Source organism: Prinia subflava, chromosome Z (genome assembly GCF_021018805.1).
Source record: "Prinia subflava isolate CZ2003 ecotype Zambia chromosome Z, Cam_Psub_1.2, whole genome shotgun sequence".
NCBI lineage: Eukaryota > Metazoa > Chordata > Aves > Passeriformes > Cisticolidae > Prinia > Prinia subflava.
In genome coordinates, this window is record NC_086283.1 from 33,298,023 (window position 1) to 33,322,177 (window position 24,155).

General features: G+C 39.5%; 3 protein-coding genes across 3 annotated transcripts in view; 1 reads left to right on the forward strand and 2 right to left on the reverse strand.

The window, feature by feature from the left end:
- Positions 1-2,041, reverse strand: part of APBA1 (amyloid beta precursor protein binding family A member 1) — an 85,916-nt gene extending 83,875 nt beyond the window's left edge. Inside the window, exon 1 of the mRNA XM_063423072.1 lies at positions 1,886-2,041. The gene's annotated coding sequence lies outside the window, so the exon portion shown is untranslated. The remainder of the gene's footprint in view (positions 1-1,885) is intronic.
- On the forward strand, positions 1,620-23,622 carry LOC134564507 (uncharacterized). Its single transcript, XM_063423401.1, has 3 exons — positions 1,620-2,404; positions 3,167-3,276; positions 22,935-23,622. The coding sequence occupies exons 1-2, from the start codon at positions 1,620-1,622 to the stop codon at positions 3,237-3,239; spliced, it is 858 nt and encodes a 285-aa protein (XP_063279471.1). The 3' UTR covers positions 3,240-3,276; positions 22,935-23,622.
- PTAR1 (protein prenyltransferase alpha subunit repeat containing 1) overlaps positions 18,559-24,155 on the reverse strand; it is a 34,758-nt gene continuing 29,161 nt past the window's right edge. Inside the window, exons 6-7 of the mRNA XM_063423074.1 lie at positions 23,643-23,959; positions 18,559-23,047 (exon numbers count right to left, since the gene is read on the reverse strand). Of these exons, the coding sequence (XP_063279144.1) occupies positions 22,699-23,047; positions 23,643-23,959 (666 nt within the window). The 3' untranslated portion in view covers positions 18,559-22,698. The remainder of the gene's footprint in view (positions 23,048-23,642; positions 23,960-24,155) is intronic.

A 24,155-nucleotide genomic window follows, 5' to 3' on the forward strand; every position in this document is an offset into this window, starting at 1 on the left:
CCACCATTACTTTGTAGAAATCAGTTTGGCCGAAAAGCTCATTGATGTATCAATCTCAGACTACATTTTCCAGGGAAGGCAAGTTGTCTTTCACTAAAGTTTGCATTTCACTCATTAAACATCCACAACATTCAGATAAGATGCATTACAACATTAAATGTTCTGCTTTTCTTGCAAACATCCATTATTATTCATGAGACACTTAATTTTTCTCTATAAACACACACGAATGCACAGAATTCAATAGTAACTGTTCTCCTTCCCTCCTGAACAGCACTTCTGGGCACTCCATCCTGCCCCTTCCCCCCACAGCATCAGAGACAAAAGTAAACAAGCACTTCACTTTTGGTTTGGCAACACATTCTATGTCACCATCACCTCTTGGGAAGAATAGAAATCACGTGCTTTTTTCCAACATAGGCTGCTAAGGCAGGTGCAGCTGATCCAGATTTAACAGCAATGCAGCAAGACCTGGAGTACTATGACTGGAATATTTTGCTGGGCAAGTTTTTTGGGACCCATGGGCCCCAGCTGCAGAGCAGACACAAAATTGCAGCCACCTGGGTGTACTCTTATCAGCTGGTGTACCGTGATGCATGACAAAGACAAGAAAAATGCTACACGGGTGATCTGCCCTACACCCACAGTAGCTCACTCTTAATGTATGCAGAATCAGGCAAACATTTCTGCCTTCTAGTTCCTCAGCAGCTATGAAAACAGCCAGATCTGCAATGCACTCTGTAAACCAAACTGTAATTTCACAGCCCAAAAAATCTACAACAGAAGAAAGCAAAAAGATGTAGTGTTCCATCCTAGACCCCCAGCCCCATCTCTCTAAAAGAGCAGATTTATGATGGCAGTAAAACAAGTCTCGGTAGACTGCTCCCATCGACTCTGATCCTTACAGAAAGCAGACATAGTGCATACGGCTGCACTGACTACGACTGCGATTCAGACAATCATTGTTATCAAAATGCTTCTTCGGGGAAAAAAATCAATATAAATAAATAAATAAACTATAAATAAACAAACAAAGATATATATCAAGCTTTCTTTTCCCGAAACCAGAACGCGACGGTAGCAGATGTCATCTTCCCCCCCAGCCCAAGGGTGGAGAGCACGCTCCACGCGAAGGAGAGGGAGATCCAGGCCTGCTGCAAACCTGGACGCGGCCGCAGACCCCGACAGCATCTCCCGAACGGGGCTGCTGAGACCGTCCTGCTGCGACGGAAACCAATGGACGGCCGGATGCGAAATCTCCACACTGCTCCCTCCCCCGCCCATTTCTCCTTTCCACCATAGAAAAGGTGCGCGTGAAAAAAAAAAAAAAGAAAAAAAAGAAAAAAAATAACCCCCCCCCAAAAAAACCCAAAAAACCCCCCAACCCCCCCTACACAAAAAACCCAAACAAACAAACAAAACCAACAAAACAAAACAAAACAAAACAAAAACAAAAAAAAACCCACCGCAAACCAGTGCAATGGGGTATGCACCGCTCCACACAGCATCATTCTACACACATCCCACCCCCACCAAATAAAATAATGGAATAAATAAACAGAGGGAAAACACGCAATGCTCCGCCGGAGGCTGGGATGGAGGCTGGGATGGAGGCGGTCATGGCCGCGCTGGCGCCGCTCCCCGCAGCCCGGGGCAGGTGCAGAGCTGCCCCGCCGGCTCCAAGATGCGCGCACGCCCACGCAGCCGGACAGGGGCCGCCACAGCGCCCGCACCCCGCTGTGGGCAGGAGCCGCCGGGCGGGACAGGGCCGGCATCCCGCGCCGGGCACCCGCCCCGCGGGCCCGCCGCCTCCTCGATACCGGCGCCGCGGCGGGGGCACGGCCGGACCCCCCCCCCCCCGCTCCCGGCCGCGACCACTCCGCACCTCGTGCGGGTCCGCGCCGCCTCCTCAGCAAGCAGGGCGGCTCCGGCGGGGGCGGCAGTGCAGCGCAGGGCGGAAAGCCCAGCAGCCGGCCGCTCCTCCCGCGGCCACCATCTTCCACCTTCTGCTCCTCCTGCCGCCGCCAGCACCGCCCGGGCCGGCCCCTCCCGCCGCACCACCCTCACGCGTCAGCGCGCCCGCTCGCTCCCTCCCGCCCTCCCTCCGGGCGGGAGAGGGGCCCGACGGGGGTGGGCGGTGCCGCCCCGGTGCTCCGGCGGGGCCGGGGTTGGCGCCGCTCCTCAGCTCCCGGGGGCTCCCGGTGCTGCGGAGCGTGGCCGTGCGGGCGGCGCAAACCTGGCCCCTCGGCCGTCATACTCTCCAGCCCGGCTCCCAGTGCCTGAGCAGCTCGGAGCGAGACCCTGCAGGGCACCGGCCTGTCCGTCTCACCTCCCCTGGGCACGGACTCCCCAGCCTCTGCGGCCCGGGAGGGAGGAGACTCCCACCGCCGAGGAGGTGTGAGAGGTGGGTGTGCCAAGGCATCGCATCCGCATCGCAGCTGCCAGCGGGACCTGGCGTCCTCCATGCCTGGGGGAATCTGCAAAGACTGAGGTGCAGCACGCCTACCCAAATTGTGCACGCAGGATGCAGGGAGGCTTACTGCCATGCTAGAAAGGGCTTGGCAGTGCTTCTTTGCCAAAATACTTACTCCTGTGTTCACATATACAAACACGGTGTTGGACCTTAGCTTGCATCTATACAGCCCAGCTGGCTCATATCTTTTCCAAGCTCCTGCTCCCTGTACTTAACTGCCTCAGCAGTTCCACACATGCAAACAAAATCCTAAATTCCTCAAGATAGTGCCTTGTATTTTATGGTATTTAAACAAAATAAACTATCAGAAGAAATACACCTTTTCTTTCTCATGGCCAGATTGATATCTAATCAGTTTTTCATTTTAAAAGAGGCCAGGGGACTTTAAAAAGTCCCGAACAACTGATGAAAAATTGTAGTATTGGCAACCTAAATTGGTACATGTTAATAGTATTGTTAATTTATCTCTTCAGAGAATGTGTTAAACATCTATGAAGTCTTTAGGCAAACCCCACTGCGAACTATTGTAAGTAAGTAAGTATCTACATATAGAGGCTTCTAACTAATTAGTGTGATAAATTGGTGTTAGTTTGGATTTAAATTCTGTTTTCGCCTTTCTGGTGGATAGAGACTTTTTGGTTCTAGATAACAACATCTATTCCCGTTATAATTCAGTCATTCTGTATTCCACAGCTGCATTTTTAAATGCCCATTGCCAAAATGCCACCATATTCTCCAAATGAAGACCTCAAAAATGAGAGTATGAAAAAAAAATTTGAAAAGAATGAAAAAGTGAAGGAAACGTAAGTAATTTATTCTTTAGACAATTGCTGCAACACTTCATTTCTTTCCCTCCTATACTAATAGTTTCTATTCGTGACTGTTTTTCTATCCTTTTCTGGAGGAATCTAATATTTGTAGACAAAAAAATTAAGCCTGGAGGCCATGTCTGTTCCCTTTTTCTTTGCTATGTCCTGCATATATGGCCCAGGAACAGCCCTGGGTTACCATGACTTAAAGTGTACAGAATATACACGACATTATTCCCAAAACTATCGATTCTTGGAGAGTTACCCTAGACAAAACACTTCACTTGCAATCGAGTTCCTTCCCCCTGTTCTTCCTCTCAAAATAATGACGCAATTGGTCCGGAATGTCGTCTGGATTCGTCCTTCTCTAAGAAGGAGGTTTGCCCAGCTGACCTCTAGGGGTCCCCCCGACCCACGTTTTTCTGTTACATTTCTACCGTTTGAAAAGATTAACAATAGCAGTCTCAGTGCTAAATTATCACCCTGGAAAAGTTTCATGTCCTAAAAGCATTTTTTTCCCAGAGCTCCACTTACCACATGTGTTTCACAGCTCATGATGACAGGTCTTCTATCATGTAAGTTGCCTGTGAACCTGAAGAGACAGATGCTGCTAGAATGGAACAGTATCAGTATTGCTAATGCTGCATTAGCATTGACCGTCAGGCTCTTACTTGTTTTCATTATCATCATTATTTAGTCAAATTTCAATATAGAGAATTAAAACCGACTTAAAAAATAGTAGGATAAGCATCAAGACTAATCTGTAACATTTATAAAATCAAGTAGTGCTACAGATAAATCAATACTGTCTGCTGGATGTTAAATTACAACAGTCTGAGGGTGACAGTTTGGTAAGTAGCTGTGGTAATCAGTGACAAAGATATATAAGCCAGCTTCAGGCATATTCAGACAATCTTGCTAGGTAAAGAGTGCTACCTACACTGAACCAATTTTTCCATTGTTGGGGGGCGGGGAGGGAGGAGAGAGGGGGTGGTGCTATTTATATACCCATTAGCCTAGATAAAAGCTTTGCCCCTCGCAGTTCAGACACTTTTTTCCTACATTAGTCTACTAATCTAGTCAGTTTCTATGTATTTTCAGGAACTGGACACTGCAATGATTTTAGGTGTGTGTGACTTGTTATTTTCAGGCTTGGGCCAAAAGCGAAACAGCTCTAAACAGGCTAAAAAGACCAGTGCAATCTTGACATTTTTAAGGTCAGATAGCTCAAGAACCAGAAGAGATGGGAATTAATGCTTTCCACTGCCTGAAAGCTTAGAATTACAGCTTTCACATCTCCAAAAGCATTAGTCACTGACTCTAGTGGTGTGTGTATTACCTGTTGCTAGAAAAGAGCAGGCTGTTTCAGGGGTGCTTGCTGGTACTGAGATTGGTGAGCTTCAGAAATCAAAATGTTTTCAAATTCTGGCACTGGACCAATGAACTAAAGGAAGGCAGTTTTATGAATAGTATTTTCCAGGCTCAGCCATCTTATCATCTTTACTAGCTTCTTGGTCTGAAATAGCTAAGTCAACAGCATAGAATCAGATTTATGGTTTTCAAGCATAAAAATCCAATTTTGTTAACTGTTCTGACTTCCCACATAAAATTTCAGATGCCTCACCATCCCTTTGTGGTCACCAGAAACTGATGCCTTGGGAAGGCTGACCTGAAACAGACACTGAACAGAGCTAAAAGAATTAAGTAGGTATTTATTAGAAGGCCTTTAAGGATACACCTTGGGCAACACAAGAGCCTGGCCAGGGCTATACCCAAGGTGGACTTAAAATGGTCACAAAAGGGATGACCAGTCACAAGGTCTTACATTTCTAGAAGTTTTGGTCTATCTACATATTGGGATTTAATAGTCCAGTTACAGCTTTGGGTTGTGAAGTGACATCCTTCTTGTTTTACTTCTTCAGTCCACCTTTGATTATGCTTTTGGGCCTGAAAGTTGTACTCGTTGCCCTTGGTCTTCATCAGAAAAAGGATTTATTTGGTCTACCTACTCTGTGGAGAGATCTTAATATGAGGCTCAGAACTACACCCCTAGGCAGCACAGAATCTGAACAACATGAAAGCTAAAACTTAAGGCATCAACTTCATCCAATCTGTCTGTAACTCCTTAGCAGTATAAGAGGCAGTTTCCTTCATAAAGTGATTTTCCATGTCAAAGAATGATACCTTAATATACTTCCAAAGCACTCCTGCAATCTCTATGTGCACGAGGATGCTCTTTTTTATCACTTAGATAGGTATAGTCTTTAGGTCGTATTGGAAGAAATCAAACACTTTATTCTCTAAATGTTACTTCTGCATTATCTTTGATTATATTTTATGGCACATGAGCAATATAGCCTCTAATCAATTGGAATTCAACACCACTTTAAGTCTTCTAGTGCTATTTCAAACATTAGTCACTATTCCCAAAAAGTTGGGGTGCCTGCTTTACAGAATGTGAAAAAACCCCAAGTTGATTCTATAGTTAATGAAGTGACTGGATTTTTTTCTGATAAGGATTGGTCATCACTTCAGCAACAAGCCAAATGGTGTCCTCACTGGTGGGCTGGTTCCTGGAGTCAGGTATTTCTGAATGCAGTGCCATAGAAATCAGTAATATGATCAGTCCAACTGTTTTGCAAAAGCAAGCAGGAAGCAGGCTCAGGTCCAGTTTTTTGACCCATAGTGTCATGGTTTAGGAATGGTATTCCAAAATTCAGTGTTGGCACTGAAACATTACAAACCACGTATCACCCATTCACTTCCCTGCCCCCTCTCTTCCCTGCATCCCTGCAGAAAGCTAGAGAGGCGAACTAGAGGTACAAAAGGCAAGGATCATGGGTTGAGATAAGAACAATTTACTGGAAGCAGCAATGAGATAATAAATGAACAGTAACAGTAACAATATTAATAACAGAGTGTACAAGAGAGGTGAAGGATTCACATGTGCTCACCAAGCAGACACAATATTACCCTTTACCACTCACTTCCCACTGCCTGACTGGAAGAGCCCCCTTCCTCCTGCCCCTGTGAACAGCATCAGGTAGTACATAAAAACGTATAGGTACAGGTCGAGTCCCTCCTACTACTCCCTAGCCTCTCCCTAGCTACTGCAGAAACTAATCCTGTGCTGGCTGGAACCAGGACACAGGGCCTTCTGCCTGTAATTTCACATTTTGAATTCATGATTTGGCACTGCTGTCCTTCTGATCTTAGATTTCAGCGGTTTTCAGCCTCAGCTGAGGCACTTCCACTATTAACCCCAAGAAATCCAAGAGAGAGCAAAAGGAGATACACCCAGCCAAGGATCCTCAGAAGCATAAGCTCCCTTCTGCTAGCAAAGGGAATCCAGAGTTGCTTGCATATAGGGACTTTCAGAAGTGTTGCAAATCTTGTTATTTCAAGGTTAAGTTTGTGACAGGTATCAGATGCAATCTTTTACCATATGCTTTTTGAAGTACCTAAATGTCACAGCGTTAGCTATTTTATGCAAAAAAATATATTCATTGTATCAGAGCTGCTGTTTGAACACTTTGTAACTTACACCTTAAGCTTCACCACACTGCCTGGCAGTACGGAAGTACTCCTTTCAAAACCATTTGAAAGAGAAGTGCCAGTGAAACTGATTTTTTAAAAAAAATATTTTCAAGTGGACAGTAATTATATGTGATCACTTTTCATATGTCAGTCTCATAATACTGTGATACCTTGCTGATGAAAATGCTATAGGAATACGAGTCTGAGGTAGTTGGTGTCTTGGTCAAAGCTCAGTGGATACAAAAAAACAGAACAAAAAACCCAACCCATCTTAACTTAATCCAAATCAATGACAAAGTAATTCAGCTAGCAGCCTGTATTCAGACCAAGGGAGCAAATGTAAGAATAAAAAAGGTCCAGCAATTTTACTCAAATACAAAGCAAGTGAAAGAAACAAGGTTTAGCAGAGCCAACACAAGAATCGCTGTCATAGCACTCATGGATATTTGTGTGGTTTGAATCATGAGTAAAATTGGATAATAAAGCCTTGTAGAAAATTGAAATAACATTCATGTTCTCTGAAAAAACAACAGGAACAAACTAAATTGAAACAATGGTCTGTCTAGTCTTGTGTATACACTTGTATTTACTTTCATTCAAATAATAAGAGCTATTAATATATCTGAAGTCTGGTTTTTAAGGTGATGGTAAAGCATAGCAATAAATGGACTTCCGTATGTTAAGTGTGACTGAAGGCTGAAAACGGAGCCTCCTCCTTATCAAATTAGCCCAGGAGGCTGGCTTGTTTAGACCAAGTTCAGATAGATTTGTTATGTTCACTATAGAGAGACCCCTTTATAGCCTCCATTCTGAAAAGTTTTACTTAGTGAGCAACTAACATTAGTCACTATATGATAGATGGCAGCAACAAATGAGATGCAAAGTGAATTTGAAGGAAGATGTATTTCATGCACTAACATATTTTGCTCATGCAAAGTAAGATTGCATTGCTGCGTGAGGTTGAAAAATGACTGTCATTTGGAGAGGTGAAAAGAGTGGGCAGTGCACATGATTGAAAGGTGTCAGTGGATAGTTAGGTGAGAAATGTTACGGCATTAGCACATGAACCAAATTAAGGCAAAGGGAGCTTTTGCCAGAGAAATGGGAACTTTGATTATCCTGCTGAGGAAATTTCAGCCTTCCTCAAAAGTACATATACAAGTGAGTTCATATATAAACATTTTGTCTTCAAAGGAGGAAAACAGAAGAAAGAGCAAACCCTAGGTCTACATATTTGTCAGTCTTAGGAGAGTACAGGCAAATTTAAATTGTTGACAGCACAGTTCCTTCAAATAGTCTGCTAGTTGTGCTGCAAAGATGTAGCAAACTCATATGATTACATGCAATCTCTTAATTGTTCTTCAGCTTAATTTTAGATGAGGGTAGTCTATTTTATGATTTATCTTGAGATTTTTTTTTGTTGCCATGTTTTTACTACATATCACTGCTATTAGAATAAATTGAGGTATGTTAACAGAGCGAAGGAAGTGCTTTGTTTTCATATTAATTTTTATTAAAATGGAGCCTGGATTTATTTACAGTTTTATTCCTTTGTGTTGATCTGTACTGAAGATCGTGCTTCAGAGATACTTAATGCACCTCAAGACACCACTAATAGTAATCCATTTGCATTTTAATTGTTACTATGTAACTAATGACATGAAAAGGGAAACGGTCAGAAACTGTAATGTTAGAAACCTTCCTGAGCAATGGCTGCAGTGAAAACAGTATGTGCAGAAACTAGTTTCAGCAGCAGCTTTTTAAATGAATTGTGGGAGACAAGAGTATACACAGTTAACCTGTGAATTTTTTTTCTGTACAAAATATGTTCACACAAAAGTTATCAATAGGAATATTGATATTGTTATTACCATTATTAATATTATTATAGTAATGTTGAATACTGTGGTTCATATGTGGTATATCACAAAAATGACACACTCTTTGCTGCAGATACAATATTGCAGTATTAGTAAGTATTATGTCTGCAAATCATTAAGCAAATACTTTCCAGCTACTGGTTTTGTGGAATTTAGAAACTGTAATCACAAAACACACATATATACATGCATACGTATACTTGTATTGTTGAAAAACATGAGTCCAAAGATCACTCAAAGTGCAGTAAAAAATTTCAACACAGACTGAATTTCTCCCCTTTTTGTGCATGATCACTATCCTATGGAGGCCAAGAGCCAGAGAGCCATGTCCCTGACACCTCAACAGTTTTCATATATGAGAATACATTAAGCAATTTACCTTTTGCTAAATACATGCACACCAACTGTTGCTTGGTTTTTGGGTGCCTAGTAGGACCTGTGGCGCACTGAGCAGTGCAGAAAGGGAAATTGTCTGCTTTAGCAGAACTAAGGAGCCTTTTCACAACACCTGACATGACTTAAATCCTCCAGAACAAAAGTCACAGCCCTCAGGTGCTAAACACAAAAACACAGTTAAATCCTGTCCGGCTCCTACAGATTCATCAAAACAAAACAAATCACTCCTGTTTTGTGCCACACCATGCTGATTAGCATATTTAATGGCATGCTAATACTTACTAATATATCACATTCAAACACAGTTGTCTTCCTGGCCTGAGTGGGGACAAACTCATTATTCTTCCTATCAAACCTTTAGCACCACAAAACAAAAACCCCAAACAAATATATTCACTGATTCAGAAAATAAAAAATGGAGATAAAAAGAGGTATGGTATCTTCCAAAAATACTTACTGTAACAGACAGATGTAGGAAGGCTCAACTTCACTGACATAGCCAGACTCTCAGAAACCATGAAGTTGCTTTTATCCTTTACAAAGGATATCAGCCTTGAGGTTTCCAGACAAGCAGGTCCATCTGCCCATTCTGTACAGTAGTAAAGCAGGTCTCTTGTGCTCTGTGGTTACTCTTCTTTGGGGTGGTGAGTCCATATCCCTTTCTGTGTACACTCAGTAGGTTTCTCATGCCCTCCGATTCCCTCAAAGTTTAAAGAAAGATATATTTTTTATTTCTGCTTCCCTTATGGAAACCCATAATCAGAGAGGAATGAAGATACATATTTACCTTCTCTCCCCTCAATGTGCAAAGTCATCCACAGGTTGTTCCAGTGCTACTTTCTATTCCAGTGTGATTTGACATTTTAACCCATAATCTGGTAAATTTGCAGTGGTTAGTTCTGCTAGCAAGGAGAGCAAAGAGCTGATTATTTTCCCAGTTCATTTCCATGTTCCTAATTATGACTCAGTGCAGCCAGCTTTGACCTGTTGTGGATCAATAAGCATTTAAGTCTGCATCCCTATTTTTAACCTAGTGGACTCACTTCATTAATTATCTTCACGAACTGAAGATCAACTGCTGACTGAAACAACACAAAGTCCTTCTAGACAGAAGGGAATTCATCTCCTCATATTTCATGTTGTTCCCTTTTGCCCCTCATTACAGTCACTTAGAAACTACTTCTGAGCTCTGCCATCCTCACCTCCAATTGCTCAGTTCAAGCAGTAGCTGCAGTTTTCCCTTTGTTTCTGTGGTTGCACTATTGTACAGGGAAAACTGCAACTATGGCTCGAATCTCATGAGGAGCTGGAAAGCGAGTTTTAATTTCCATATTAATTCAATCCAAGGCACTACCCAGCTGCATAGCCTGTGTTTCATGGGACTGTAGGATCCAATAAAGCTATAAATCTGAGGACTTTTTGAAAGCTTTTACTTTTCCAGGCAAAGTGAAAAGGCTTTAGAAAGTAAAGAATAAAGGTGTCATGGGATAAAAAAATCTACACTGAAGCAAGGTTTTCAGCTTTCCTGGAATAAAGACAAACCTGTTTGTGCAAAGGTATGTAAAGGGAGAGAGTCTCTGCTCCCTTATAGGTATCTGATCAAGGATATTTCCAATACCAAAGAGCATAACAAGTAAAGGGGGAGCCACATACACAGAACAGAGAGAAACAAACCCAACAGATGAACTAACAGAGACAAAGACAAGAAACAAACCTAAATGATGGGTTATTAAAAAACTACAGACAAATTGGAAAAGTTGCAACTGATGAGGATGCAAACCTGAGGGTCTGGGGTGTCCAAGGTGATTGGTGTACCTGTGCAGATACCTGAAGGATGTGCAGGAGTGGGGATGGGGAGCTAGTGGACAGTGGTAGACAACAAGGGGTACAAAAGGGACCAGTTACTTGTAAAACATAGCCAGACAGCAGCTTGTAAAGACAGCAGTTATGCACAGAGAGGTTCTTCCTTCCTTTTTCCTACGAAAAAGCCATATTATCCTTCAGTAGTGAAGACATCCCAATGAGGAAAGAAATGAGCAGAAATGAGGAAGAAGATCAACAGATTATCAGTGGCAACTAAATTTTCATGGCTTCACCAGCTTGTCTAAAGTGTTGAAAAATCTCGCTGGCTTATAGCAGTCACATCCCATGCAGCTAAAGATGCACACCCAGACATGCTAACCTGGCATGTCACTACAGAATTTGGATACCTTTTAGTTTTACTTTGCTTCATGCCTGTATGTGTTAAAAGATGTAAGCTTTTAGAGTAGATAATGATAATGCCCAGACTGATCTTTCTCTTCCTATCTTCTGTTTGACTCCACTTGGCAATCACTAACTGTCATGGAAACCACTAAGTGCAACTTCAGTTATGTCACTTTTCCCAATCAGACGGAGGTGTCAGACAGATTAATACCTCTGTTTAAACAAGCAACCTTATATGGTGAAAGAAAGCAAGACCTTTAAAACTTCACAGGTTCTGCAGCTAAAAATCTTTGTTATCCTCATCTTTTGAGCTATAAGACAACAGCAAAGGGTACTTCAGCATAAAAAATAGATACTAAAGGGTATGTCAGAGTTGAGAATATATTGAAGATTAAAAAAAAAAAAGTCATATTACATAGAAAACTTCTCACTTCCCTTGTGAACATTCCACCTTAGAATCTGAAAAACACTTGCCCTCTATATTGGTTTTGCATAGCCTGGTTTTTGGTAGCAGGGGGGTACAAAGGTAGCTCCCATGAAAAGCTGCTGGAAGCCTCCACCATGTCCAGCAGAACCAATCCTGGATGGCTCTGAAGATGGCCATGCTGCTGGGCAAAGCTGGGCCAACTTCAGAGGCTTGTAACTCTTCTGTGATGACACATTTAAGAAGAAAATCAAAACAAAGTGCACACAGTTTTGCTTCTACTCAGAGGAGGAGGTGAGAACATAAGGGTGAGGGAAATGACGTGGAGACACCAAGGTCAGTGGAGAACAAGGGGCAGGAGGTGCTCCAGGCACTGGACCTGAGATCCTTCTGCAGGCCATGGTGAAGACCATGGTGAAGCAGCTGTACCCCTGCAGCCCATGGGGATCCATGGGGGATGCAGAGATCCACGCGCAGCCTCTCTGCTGCCCAGCTGTAGCAGGGGAGAGTGAGCAAGCAGCTCTCGTAGGTGCCTGGTGTTGGGTCAGTTTCAAATCATGACACCCTGCACAGGCTGTCATCTTCCCCCAGGAACTGCTTTCCTAGCTTGCCACATGTCTGCATGTCAGACATAGCTCGTGCAGGTAATAGCAAGACGCAGACAAAAAACTAAAAAAAATTGCTTCTGCTGTTTTTGGTTTTTTTTCCACACCGTGCACCACAAACTTACCCAGTCCCTACTGATACTTCTTGACATATCATTTCCACTTCTTTTCTATTTATTTATTACCTCTTTACCAGACGCTGCAGAAAGCAGTTTTCTAAGTGTTTCAAATGTTTGGTTACAAAGGAAGTGGTGAATCCATGATTTGACTTCAGAGGTGTAGAAGCCCAAACAGATTACAGAGTTAACACAGATACTCCGCACTTCCGGAAAAGCAAACATCACCTTTTGGTATTCAGCAAAGGAGTTCTAAAGGGGTAGTTCTAACAGCATATTAGTAGCTCCAGAAGATTTAGATTTACTGGAACTAGAAAACAGTGGAAGACTTGAAGCCCTGTGTCAGAGAACAAATAATCATTGCAAAGTGCAAGCAGAAGAGAATGACCATGCAGATGTATTAAGTTCTTTCTCTATGTAGCTGAACAAGATAACAAGGTGACAAGACAGTCCTAGAAACTCTTATGGAAATTTTAGAAATATTGGACCTACGGCTGCAGCATTCATTCAAGTCTTTAAAACAGATCTAAACATGTACGTCAGTTTTGCCAAAAGATTAACAACTTTTCATAAATGAAATCACAGAACTGTACATTGAATAGAATACTATATGAAGAGCTTAATTGCAGATTGACACTTTGGATCCAGCTGTTAATATATTTGTACGTGCATAATTAGAAAATTTATAAAAATAATGAGCATACCTCAAGTATCTTTTCATCCAGTTCAGATCAGGGGTCAGATTAGAGAGAGTTCTTCTTCAGGTAGTTTCATAAAATTTACACAGCAGAATTTATGTTCTAAAGGCAGTCAACTGGAATAAATGCACCATGTGTAGTAGTACTGCAATATTACATCTATCTTTAAAATGAATCAAAGAAGGTATATTTTCTGAACACAAGAGGTCAATTACCTGCTTTTAATATCTGTGAAATGCTTTCCGTTCCATTGTAACAGCATAGAAATTATATGGAACCTGGAAAGACTGGCACAAGCTGTTCTGGTTGATTCTACATTTTTAAAAAGACAAGTAAATCACAGAACATCATGCTGAAATTTTAAAAAGTTAGAAAAACATAAGCAGCAATCAGCTGTTCAAGTTCTGCAACTCTAGACAGTATAGCCAGAAAAAAGTATCTTATAAAGAACTAACTCCTGCTCATCTGTGGCCTTTTAGAAATTAAGCTTGAATAAAGACCTAAGAAAACTTCTGAAGAAGGCCTAAATGTCAGTGTTTAAAAGAACCAAAAGTAAGTCTGCTACCATCACCTAATTCGTAAGAGAAGATGAAGCTCCTGAAAAAGGACGCACATCACCAAAGAGATTAGCAGTAATTACAAGGGGTGTCTGTTGCACAGTGAATGAAAATGGAGTTCAGTGTTGTCAGAAAACAAAAGCTTTTCAGGAGATGAAAATTTTATTTATAAATTGCAAACATTTAACAGAAACAATATTACACTATTTTCCATTTTCTACAGAAATACAATAACTTACAGCTAGTCCATTCTGTCACTAATACATATAAAAACAAGTCTGTCGATAAATAAATGAAAAAGATCTGTTTACCAACCACCACCACTAAAATTGTACCTGTAAATTTTGGAAGATATCTGCATAGAATAGTTAGAACTGTAAGGGTGTTCTTTTTTATTTTTAAAGTAATTTTGTACTACTAGGATATGCAAAATTTAATTAACATGCAATACAAAGTATTTGAGATAAACAAGGTAAAATTCAGTGTGCACAACTGGAAAACAGTGCTAAGATGCCCTTCTATGTTCCTAACTAGGCATCAGGAAAATGCACATTTTATATGGTGGACTTTTCAATTCCCTTCACAGCAAAACCAGATTAATAACCAGGAAAATCTATACTTGGCCAGGCTCCACTGAAGAAGGAAGAAGGACTAAGGGCGTGGTGCAAATTATCCAGTATTAGATAACAAGGAATTGTAGAACATCTCAAATTAACATTACGTAGATGCATTTTATAAAACTGATTAGCTGTTAGCTAGTGATAAGCATTTGTGGAGATGGAAGGGTGACAAATGTACATTTATTGTTAACCATAAATGGAGACCACACCTCTGGAGAACAGCACACTGTTTATTAAGACATTCCCATTTAATATTGCATCACTTATCATAATACAGCACTTAAAACCTCACCAGTCATCCCTAAATATCTTGCACTAACCTCAAGCACTGGTATCTATTTACTATTGATATGCAATACTTCCAAAATTAATGTGTTATTCTGGTTTGCACACAGGTATATTGTATGAAACTTTTTGCCATTAGAAAAGATGAAAAATCATGGAGGCAAGGGAGAGAATGGGAAGTTTTGAGCTGGGGCAAGAGGTGGGGGAAAGAGGGAGAGAGAAGGAGAGAGAGAAGGAGAGGGAAGAGAAGAGGAGAGGTTCGGTTCGGAGGGGAGGGGAGGAGAGGGAGAGGAGAAAAAAAACCAGAGGGGAAAAGGAAGCTTTCTTAGATACTGATACCCTGTAGTACCCTTAGTTTTTCTCTAGCTGCCCTTTTAAACCTCTAACATTCCATAACCTTAATGGCTCCTTTTCCACAGTGCTAATGACTGTACACTACACTAACTGCCTTTTTTTTTTTTTTTTTTTTTTTTTTTTCTTCTTTTGCTGTTTTTTAAAATTGAATCCATAATACAACCATTTGTGAAAGACTAACAAGTCCCTTACATTTCATCACACTAAATATGTCGTGACTATCAGGGAGAGGCTGATACTTTCTCCACAGCATGTCCTGATCTGAAGTCAGTGACATTGGAGGGGATTTTGAAACTCATTTCAATTGATGTAAAAATAAAGCATTCATATCACAAACAAATAACCAGATCCTGCAAATTACTTCTATATAAGGACCCTGGTGGGTTTATTACTTGCTCCTTTCTGAACTAAGGAACATGCAAATTAAGTAAGCCAAGATTGCTCATATTGACTATGGGCTTCCTTACATATTCTTTCTACCTAGCAGCTAGTAAGAGAAAATGAAAGAAAAAGAAATCAAGAAGTATTTGAGAGAAGCTTTTTTAAGCTTTGCCTTTAGGATGATGAGCAATACTTTCAGTAATGCCCTGTGATTTCAGGTGTTCATTTTAGCACTTGGAATGAATCACATTGTCTAAGAGGAAACAGGAAAAGTGCTAGCATTTTCCAGTAAAACTGCTTCTTAAAAAAAACCTCTCAAACACTCAAAGAGTAATTCTGAAAATATTTTGTGTGATTTATTTTTACAAAAAGAATATGAGAAAAAACAAAGTACCAAAAAGACTACTTGTTTGTATCTAAATACCAATTTAAGTCACTAGTCTCCTGTGATGCTAAAACACTCAACCAAAACATGCCTGTCCATTTTCTTTCTGGAGGACTCACGAAAAGTATCTCCTAGGTATTGAATGAGCACCCCCAAGTTTTCTCAGCTTTCAAGACCTTACAAACTCTTTTACAGTCTCAAATACTTTCTACAAGCACTTGGAATAAACACCACAACTAATGATTTGGTTGGTGTGTGCAGGCATCTGCCCAAGTATCATGATAATCAGACAGATTAATACAAAGAGGGGAAGCAATAGATATGACTGCTTTCAGCAGACAACCTGGCACTGACCCTGGTAGACTCAGACTCAGACTCAGGATAGCTAATCCATGGAGTAATCTGTTAGTAGATACCCAAATGTGGGTGGTTTTTGCAGTGTTCACAGGACATACATACCGTTCCACCATCCATCCACTCACTCACACATACATACATGCACACTTATTGTGGAAGAATAAATATAGATAATTTATTCACAGATAAATTCTCTACTGAATTAAAGAAAAAAAAAGACAAACCCCATCTGACAGGAATTCATCCTATGACAAATTAAGACTAGTGAAAAACAAACTTAATGCTTTACATTCACTATCCTTTAGAACACTGGTCATTTAGCAGATTACTGTCCAGTGTCCTACTGTCCTGTAATAAGTTTAGTCTTTTTGCTACAAAATTTATGATTTATCTAATTTATCTTGGAAATCTACATAAAATTTACAATGGTCATAACTGTGCATCTGAGAATTTTTCCTAGAAAAATACTGCAAAATATTATGTTCAAAACTAGTTGTATATCCCCCAATAAGAAAGCTATGAGAATTAAGTATTTTTGCACATATTTTGATAAAATAAACATTTCCCTACATAGGATAGTACTTTGATGAACATGATGATGTTACAAAATTAGAGTTTACTGGCTCACTTGAATACTGTAGTGCTGTCATTACCTTGGATGTTAATGCTACTTAAACATATTTAAGACATCTATTATTACGATTATATGAAAGTAATGAGATTATATGAAGTAAAGTGTGTTTCCAAGTACACTTTTGAGGATGACTATCCAATTTTAAATGTAGCCATTTCAAAAAAGAAAAACTGGTAAAAAAGGGAATGAACACAGTACATATATTTTGCCTTCTGAAAACAAATTCTGGTACCTCTTATCATTATATGATTTTTTTTAACAACAGGTTAAAAAAACCCCATTATTTTATCTACTCATTACATGCATCCGTTCATGAAATCTTAGCATATTAATGATGTAACAATTTCATAACTTTATTCACAATGAACAGACAGGTGTACCTCATCCAAGAAAAGCTCTTTGTTTAACCATAATTATATTCCGTTCAGAAAATGTCCCATGAAGAAAATATGCACCTCACTGTGGGTTCTCCCCACCTCTGTCTATACAGTAGGATGTACAGCAAGTTCCAGACAGTGCAGATAAAGGAGTTTAATAAACTAGACTTAAGAGTTCTGTTTTCCAGAGTAACTCTGTTGCATGTAAGAGTCTGACAGCTATCAAAAAGAAGAAACATTCAGAATCCTAACAAAAGGCTTTTAAATATTGAATCTAAGACCTATGGTTCATCAACACAGGTGCTGTAAAAAGCTTCCCCATCATTACAACATACTTTGAGATACTAACTACTCTACTGAATACAACTAGGAAACTCAGAGAATAAATCCAACAGCTATTAGGAGCTTCCTGCAAGACTGCAACAGCAATTCAAGATACAGAATGAAGTATGAAGCAGATGAGATTGTGAGGTCTACTGTACATTACTGGGCACAGTGTTGGCATGTGGTAGATTTTAAAATGCTATGGTAGACAAAATTTGAAGCCAGTTAGTACATGTTTAGCTTTTTTCTTTTTAATCAATAATTATCAACTGTAAAAATGCACCCTAATTCACTACAATAGACTATGCCCTGAGAAGTAACATTACACACTAAGCAAAAAGTCACTGGAAAGTGTCAGGTCTGCAGTTCAAAAGTGTGACATAGGGAATTCCCTGGAAGTGTATCTCCTCCATTTTTCAGCAACACAATTGCTTCTTCAGAGGAAAAGACTGATGAAAATTTATGCTAATTCTAGTTTTTCCAACTTTAACTACAAGATTCTTTTTTCCTTTCTCCTTCAAACTCTCCTTGGAAAACTTCATAAACATTGATAAAGCTCTTGCTTTTCACATCTGAAAGAGGATATAGGCCTAGCATGAGGGTCTGAAATAACTGAGCCTGATGAAATCCACTTAAGGACACCAGTCAAAATACTTTTTGGGAGGTAGTCAGAGTTACTCAAACACAAAGTTAGGCCATCTCACCAATGCTTTGCTACATTCTTTGCCGGCTGGAAGAACAGAGAAGAGGCTGAGAAGAAACATACCTCTGAGTGCACAGGGGAAATTATCACAGACAGGGCCACCGAACTTCCTTTGAAACTAATGTGAATGTTAAATGCATTTGAGAATTGGTCAGTTACACCCTTTTTTTGTATCTGACACTGATAAAACAGTAAGATCTAATTATACATATCTCTCATCACTAATGAGTGCAAAGATGCATTTAGAAGTGACATCTACATTTCAGTGTCAGTTCACTGCTTTTCCAAAACTGCGCAAGGAAATACAATTCAGCAGTTGTGAGTTTTTCTCCCCACACTGTAAGTGCAATGGCTCTCCTACTAGATTAAAAAAAAAAAAAAAGAACGCAAAAAAGCATTTGCCCCTTACAGAAAGCAAAACAAAACTAAGCAAACAACAACTTGTCCAAAAATTTAATTATCAAATCTCTAAAACTCACAATTTAAATTATTCTCTGGTACTCACATTTTGCTCAATGTATTACATGTTTTTGAAAAAGTATGCTTTTTGAGTCTGGTTATGCAGACAAACCTTCACAAACCCCTTGGTTTCTGTTCACCAATATTATACAGTACTGTTTTAAAAATTAATTTATTATTTAGTTAGGAAAAAAATCACTCCCATCCATAAGGTCTAGCTACAAATTCTAATTAAGCAGCACTAGAACAAAACTGGAAAAGCCAGAAACTTTGATTATAGGAAAAAGATCTAAGCTTTCTCACTACATTATCACTTCGCTTACTTGTCTTAAAGCAAATTACATACAAGGTAATTAATCAAATAGTATAAACTGACAGGTTCCTTTATCCCCTATTTAAATGACACATGAATTTTGTTGTATACAGAATATGTAAGTCAATAAAACACAAATATGCAGACATGAGTACATTAAGAATATTAATCAGAGCAGCTACAACAATGTGTTCCAATGACTTCATACAAGTTTGTTACTGTAGTTATCTTTAATGCTGCATGTTTCTCCAGTGACTGTAACACATAAGACAAACAAAATGCTAGTGAAAAAACAGTTACTGTATTTAGCAGCTGAGAATTTACCACGTATAAACATGATTCCTTCTATTCCAAATTCTGTAGCATTTGTTCCTCAAAACCCTTTGTTTCTAGTACAAAAAAGTTTCTACGAAGACTAATCTAGTAAACAAAAAGAATCAATTCAAATGACACACGTTACAGCAGAAGACAAAATTAGGAAAGATGCTGAACTTTACATGAAGATGTTTACAGATTGTATACAAAGTTTGATTTCTATATTTGAACAAACTTCAGAGAGTGAGAGACTTGTATTCTGCAGCTTCTGCTGGACATTTTCTCTGCAAGAATGTTCACTGACTAAACTTTTAGCCTCTGATCTCTGAAACACAAATGAGATGAAATGGCTTCTGTAAAGTAGCCATACTAATTATGTTAACTACCAATGGTCTAAAGCCACTGTGCCCAAATGGTACTCTGCAGTAACACCAAGTGGTTAGACAGGTATGCTGCAAAGTTCATAGTTCCAGAACTTCACATCAGTTCTGAGCCTAATGCAGTATGTTAGAAGTATCTATTCAACCATTTCATGCATAAGGCTTCAGGGCATTGACAGTTTGAAGCAATTTAGATATTATTTTCCTTTTTCATATAACTGATACTGTTACCGTTAAAAAATAAAGCCTGAATTTAACAATTTACTGTTTGCATTTCCTTCAAAGAGAAAGATATGACTTGTTTCAATTTCCCTGTTTAGTTTTCAGGTCTGCAAACATTTCTAAATGTAACTAGTCTTAACTGGATTTAAAAAAATGAAGTGCAGGGGAATATTTCTATCAGGTGCAGACTTTAAAAACCCACACTCCATACTTTAAAAACCCATACTATAGCCATTGGTGTTTTGCAAAAGTAGTAAGACTATCAGCACCATCTCTAGCCAGAGTTCTCAAAACATTTTCCAAGTATTAAACTCTATTCAGCAACTCCATTCAGTTACATGGACCAAATCTTGTCATTCTATAAGAGTGTATTACTTGTGCTGACATGAGTAGGAACTCTGCACATGTATATGAGGGCACCTGCTTAAATGTTTATGATGTCAGGTTCAAAAGCACACAACTTCCACAGTGCAGCTCTAAGAATGCTAGCAAATCTTCCAGATTATAGTCTGGAAGAACCATATAATGAGTTTCAAGTCAGATTCTAGTATTAATATTTTTTTCTGAAAGCCTCTGTCATTCCAGTGCAAGAAGAGAGAACCTCTTCTCTTCCACAGTTCCAGAACAGTTTCTTATCATGCTCCCACTCTCGAGATTGCTCCTATCACTAATATTTTTCTCATAAACATGGAATTTTTGCCAAGGTAAACAGAACACACAAATACATTAATAATTAATCTAGGACCAAGAACCTGATCTTTAATACATTGTCCCCTTGACTTCATGCTTGCCAGGTTCATAGGAGTCATTAATGGGATACTGTTAATCATGCTGACCCAGCCTACCACACATACTTTACTGTATCATCCACATTCAACAAACATCAGGTCCCCTGGGATGTGTAAAAGTTCTTGCTCAAGTTAAGTTCTTAAGTTCAGACTCCTGCTTGAATATACCCATTTGTCAGTGATCACTGAGGCAACATCTTATGACAAAACTATCCTCTCAAGCCAATCTCACACCTCCTTCAGACAAAAACTGTTCTTCTGCAACTAAAACCATCAACCAAACCACCACAGCATCCCATAGTACCTCAAAGCTAACAACAATGTAATACATCCACACCTATAGAGAGGCAAGTGTGGATGCTCTCTGAGACAAGGCTTTGACATCAAGATGCTCAAGCCTAGATCAGTCTTATCTATGTACGGTAAACAGAATAGTGTACATTTAGAAATGTCATTGTTAGCAACTTTGAGCCTGAAATAAATCATGAACATACTCTCAAAGACTGGAGGTCATCTGTTTTCATTTTGAAATGCAAGAGTAAACTTCATTCATCAAACTACTTCAAATTGCAGGAACTTCACATTTCGAGTGCTTTTTTGATTCAAAGTGACACCTTTTGAGCAGGCTACCTGTGTTTTTTCTTCCCTCATTGTTTCTCTCTCTGCCCAACAGAAACAGCATCTTCAAACTTACAGTCAAGAGGCATTTGGGGCAGGAGATAAATAAAGAAATTATGGCAAGGACACTAACTTGAAAATCTAATCCACGCCCACAGAAGTCTGCTTTTAAAAGAGGCAATGGTGCCACTGGTATAGACTTCTACAGTAGTAGAATGTTTCCCCTGGGTCTGTGGACCAGCACAATTCTCCTAGTGTAAAAAGTCCCTTTTACAGACAAGTTTTAAGGAAATGACAAAATACACTATTCATATTTGATTTCAAATTCCCTTAAAAATTACAGTTATGTAAACGGAGATGTATGGTTGGAGTAGAGCTCTTCCTTAAGAGTAAAAAAGGAAAAAAACCCCAAAATACTGAAACCTGAAGCTCTTCAAAAGAACAAAATGGAAGAGTCGGCTCCCTCCTTGCTGTCACTTTTTCTTTTTAACTGTACAGTCTCAATGATCAGTTGGAAGAGCTACCTTTTACTCCATCCAACACTGGGCTTGTAGGGTCTTGGTTAAGTACAAGTTACCAACGTGTGATCTAGCAGGATGAGAATCTGTAGTGTAAATAAGACATTCAGAAATGTGTATCAAGTGTGATTAATTCTGGATTGTTGAGATAAAATAAATAAATAAAGACTAAGTAAGAAATTAAGGTAGTCTGTTTTAAGAAAACAATTTCCAAATACAGCCAAATACAGCTCTGACTGAGGGTGAACATGTGTTTGAACTATTTTCTGCCACATCTTCCTGTATCTGCTTATCAAGAGTTCAATCTTATAGACCTTCCTATCCAGCTAACATGACAATTAATAAGCAAACAGAAACCCAGTTAAAACAGTAAATGGCATGACAGCTCCAAAATTGTTACTGACACCTTCAGAAAGAAATACTGTATTCTGGTGTTCTACTAAAGACTGCTATACAAAAATAATAGCTCATATACATATACATATACATATACAAAAAAAATAAGACTCACCAAGATGTAGTCTCAATTTAATAAGGTATTAGCATGATGCTACACAGGAACAAACTGGGAACAGCTTTAGCTAATACTGAGAGATTCTCCCATTCTTTTTTCAGACACTGTTTCACAAGCCTTTCAAACTTTTTACTTTTACCTCTTTTTTTTTTTAAGTCAAATGATTCAGCATCCACCTTAAAACAGTGGAAGTTAAGAAAAAAAGAAAATGTCATGGTAGGAAGCTGATTTCTTAGAGAGATGAAGTTACAAATTGCACTTGCTTAATAAAAACACATGCCAGTTCTTCAATAAAGTGACAGACTTCTACTCTGAAATTTAGCTTTATGACTGACCATCAAAAGAGAGAGAAACACGGAGTTAGCTAACATTTGCAATCAAGACATGCATTTGTGTCTGAAAAGAGAATATTGCACTAAGAGAAGAACCCTGAAAGCTTTAAACGCTTCCTTTACTGACCTAAAAAAGTAACTAACCATTTTCTATAAGCAGTAGCAAACCTGGCTTGGTCCACATCCCTACAAGTTGATAATACTTTATCAACAAACCGGTATTCCATTTCTGGAACAAGAGAGTCCTGCACAGGAGCACGCTTCAGGCGTTTTGTTTCTTGGGTATAACCTTGTTTGCTGCTGGATTCATTCAAACCATCAACATCCATAGCTTGTCCCATGTGACTTGTTGCAGGACTGTGGTGGGAATTACTCAGACTTTCATCACTGCTGTCCACAGATGATGCCATTGCACTCACAAGAGGAAATTTGCTGCTTAAGTGCTGTTGAAGGTAGAATATACACCTTCTTCAAAGGAAAAAAGAAGAAGAAGAAGAAAAAAAAAAAAAAGGTCATGCTCTGAAAATCACCTGCTGCTGCTGCTGAACTGCTCAAATATCACCTGCTGCTGCTGCTGAACTGTTCAAATTCATTTTCCATCCCACCAGATTTCCCTCACACACACAAAATCTGCTCTCTGCACACACTGTACTTGAAGGGGCTCCATGTCACTTTGGCAAATCGACTGTTACCTAGTCAGGAACCTGCACCCAGCTAGTAAAGCAAACATTTTCTGCAGGCAGTCTTCTGTCTACGTTTCATTCATTTTTTGTTGTTTATACATTTAAAGTATGAGGAGGCTCATTAACAGCATCTTGTGTCTCTTGGAGAAATTATAAGGATAAGCAGAGCTTACACCACAAGATATTTAAGCCAAATACAATTTCCCACACACTATTTCTGATTATGCTCTTGAAGATTTTCCAAAGGCTTAAAACATATTAGCTTAAAAATCTTTTATTGAATGGTACGTCCTACAATAATCAGAACTCTTTGTTTGGAAATATCATGTGAAGAGTCATCCACAAATCAGAAGGAAACTCTTTTGACCAAGTCCTCTTACCTATGACACCACAAGGTTTCATGCCCTGGGTAATTATCAATCAGTTCACTGCAGAGTTCCATTTCTTCATCTAAACAATGGGGGAGATCCACGCTTTGCTCTTCTGCACAGGCAGCTTCTGTCCTTGCAATCTCTTCCTCCTTCTGAGGGCTAGGGTTTTGTTCATTTACCATTTGATTTTGTACCAGTATGCTATTGTCAGTCACTGTTCTGCGTATCAAGGAATTGAGTAAGAACTGGCGGTAATGAAATCCGCTATGGTCCGAGACATGCATGGATACCCAATATTTAGTGGATGAAAGTTCATCGAGGAGAACCTGAAACAACAAGCAGGGACAGTTATCAACCAGTATGAAGGACAAACTTACCACTGCTGCTTCTTATTAAGGTAACCTCTTCTTTGGGGATTTCAGTCCCTGTGGTAATGGTTTAAGAATACACAGAAGAATGAACTATCACTGAGCCTTTACTACTGTGTGCTGAAAAGCATCTTGGCATCCCTGCAGAAAAGAA

Coding starts and splice junctions, on each gene's coding strand:
- LOC134564507 (XM_063423401.1), top strand. CDS start 1,620: ATGGCCGCGCTGGCGCCGCTCCCCGCAGCCCGGGGCAGGTGCAGAGCT. Junction 2,405..3,166: donor CCGCCGAGGAGGTGTGAGAG/GTGGGTGTGCCA, acceptor TGTATTCCACAG/CTGCATTTTTAAATGCCCAT.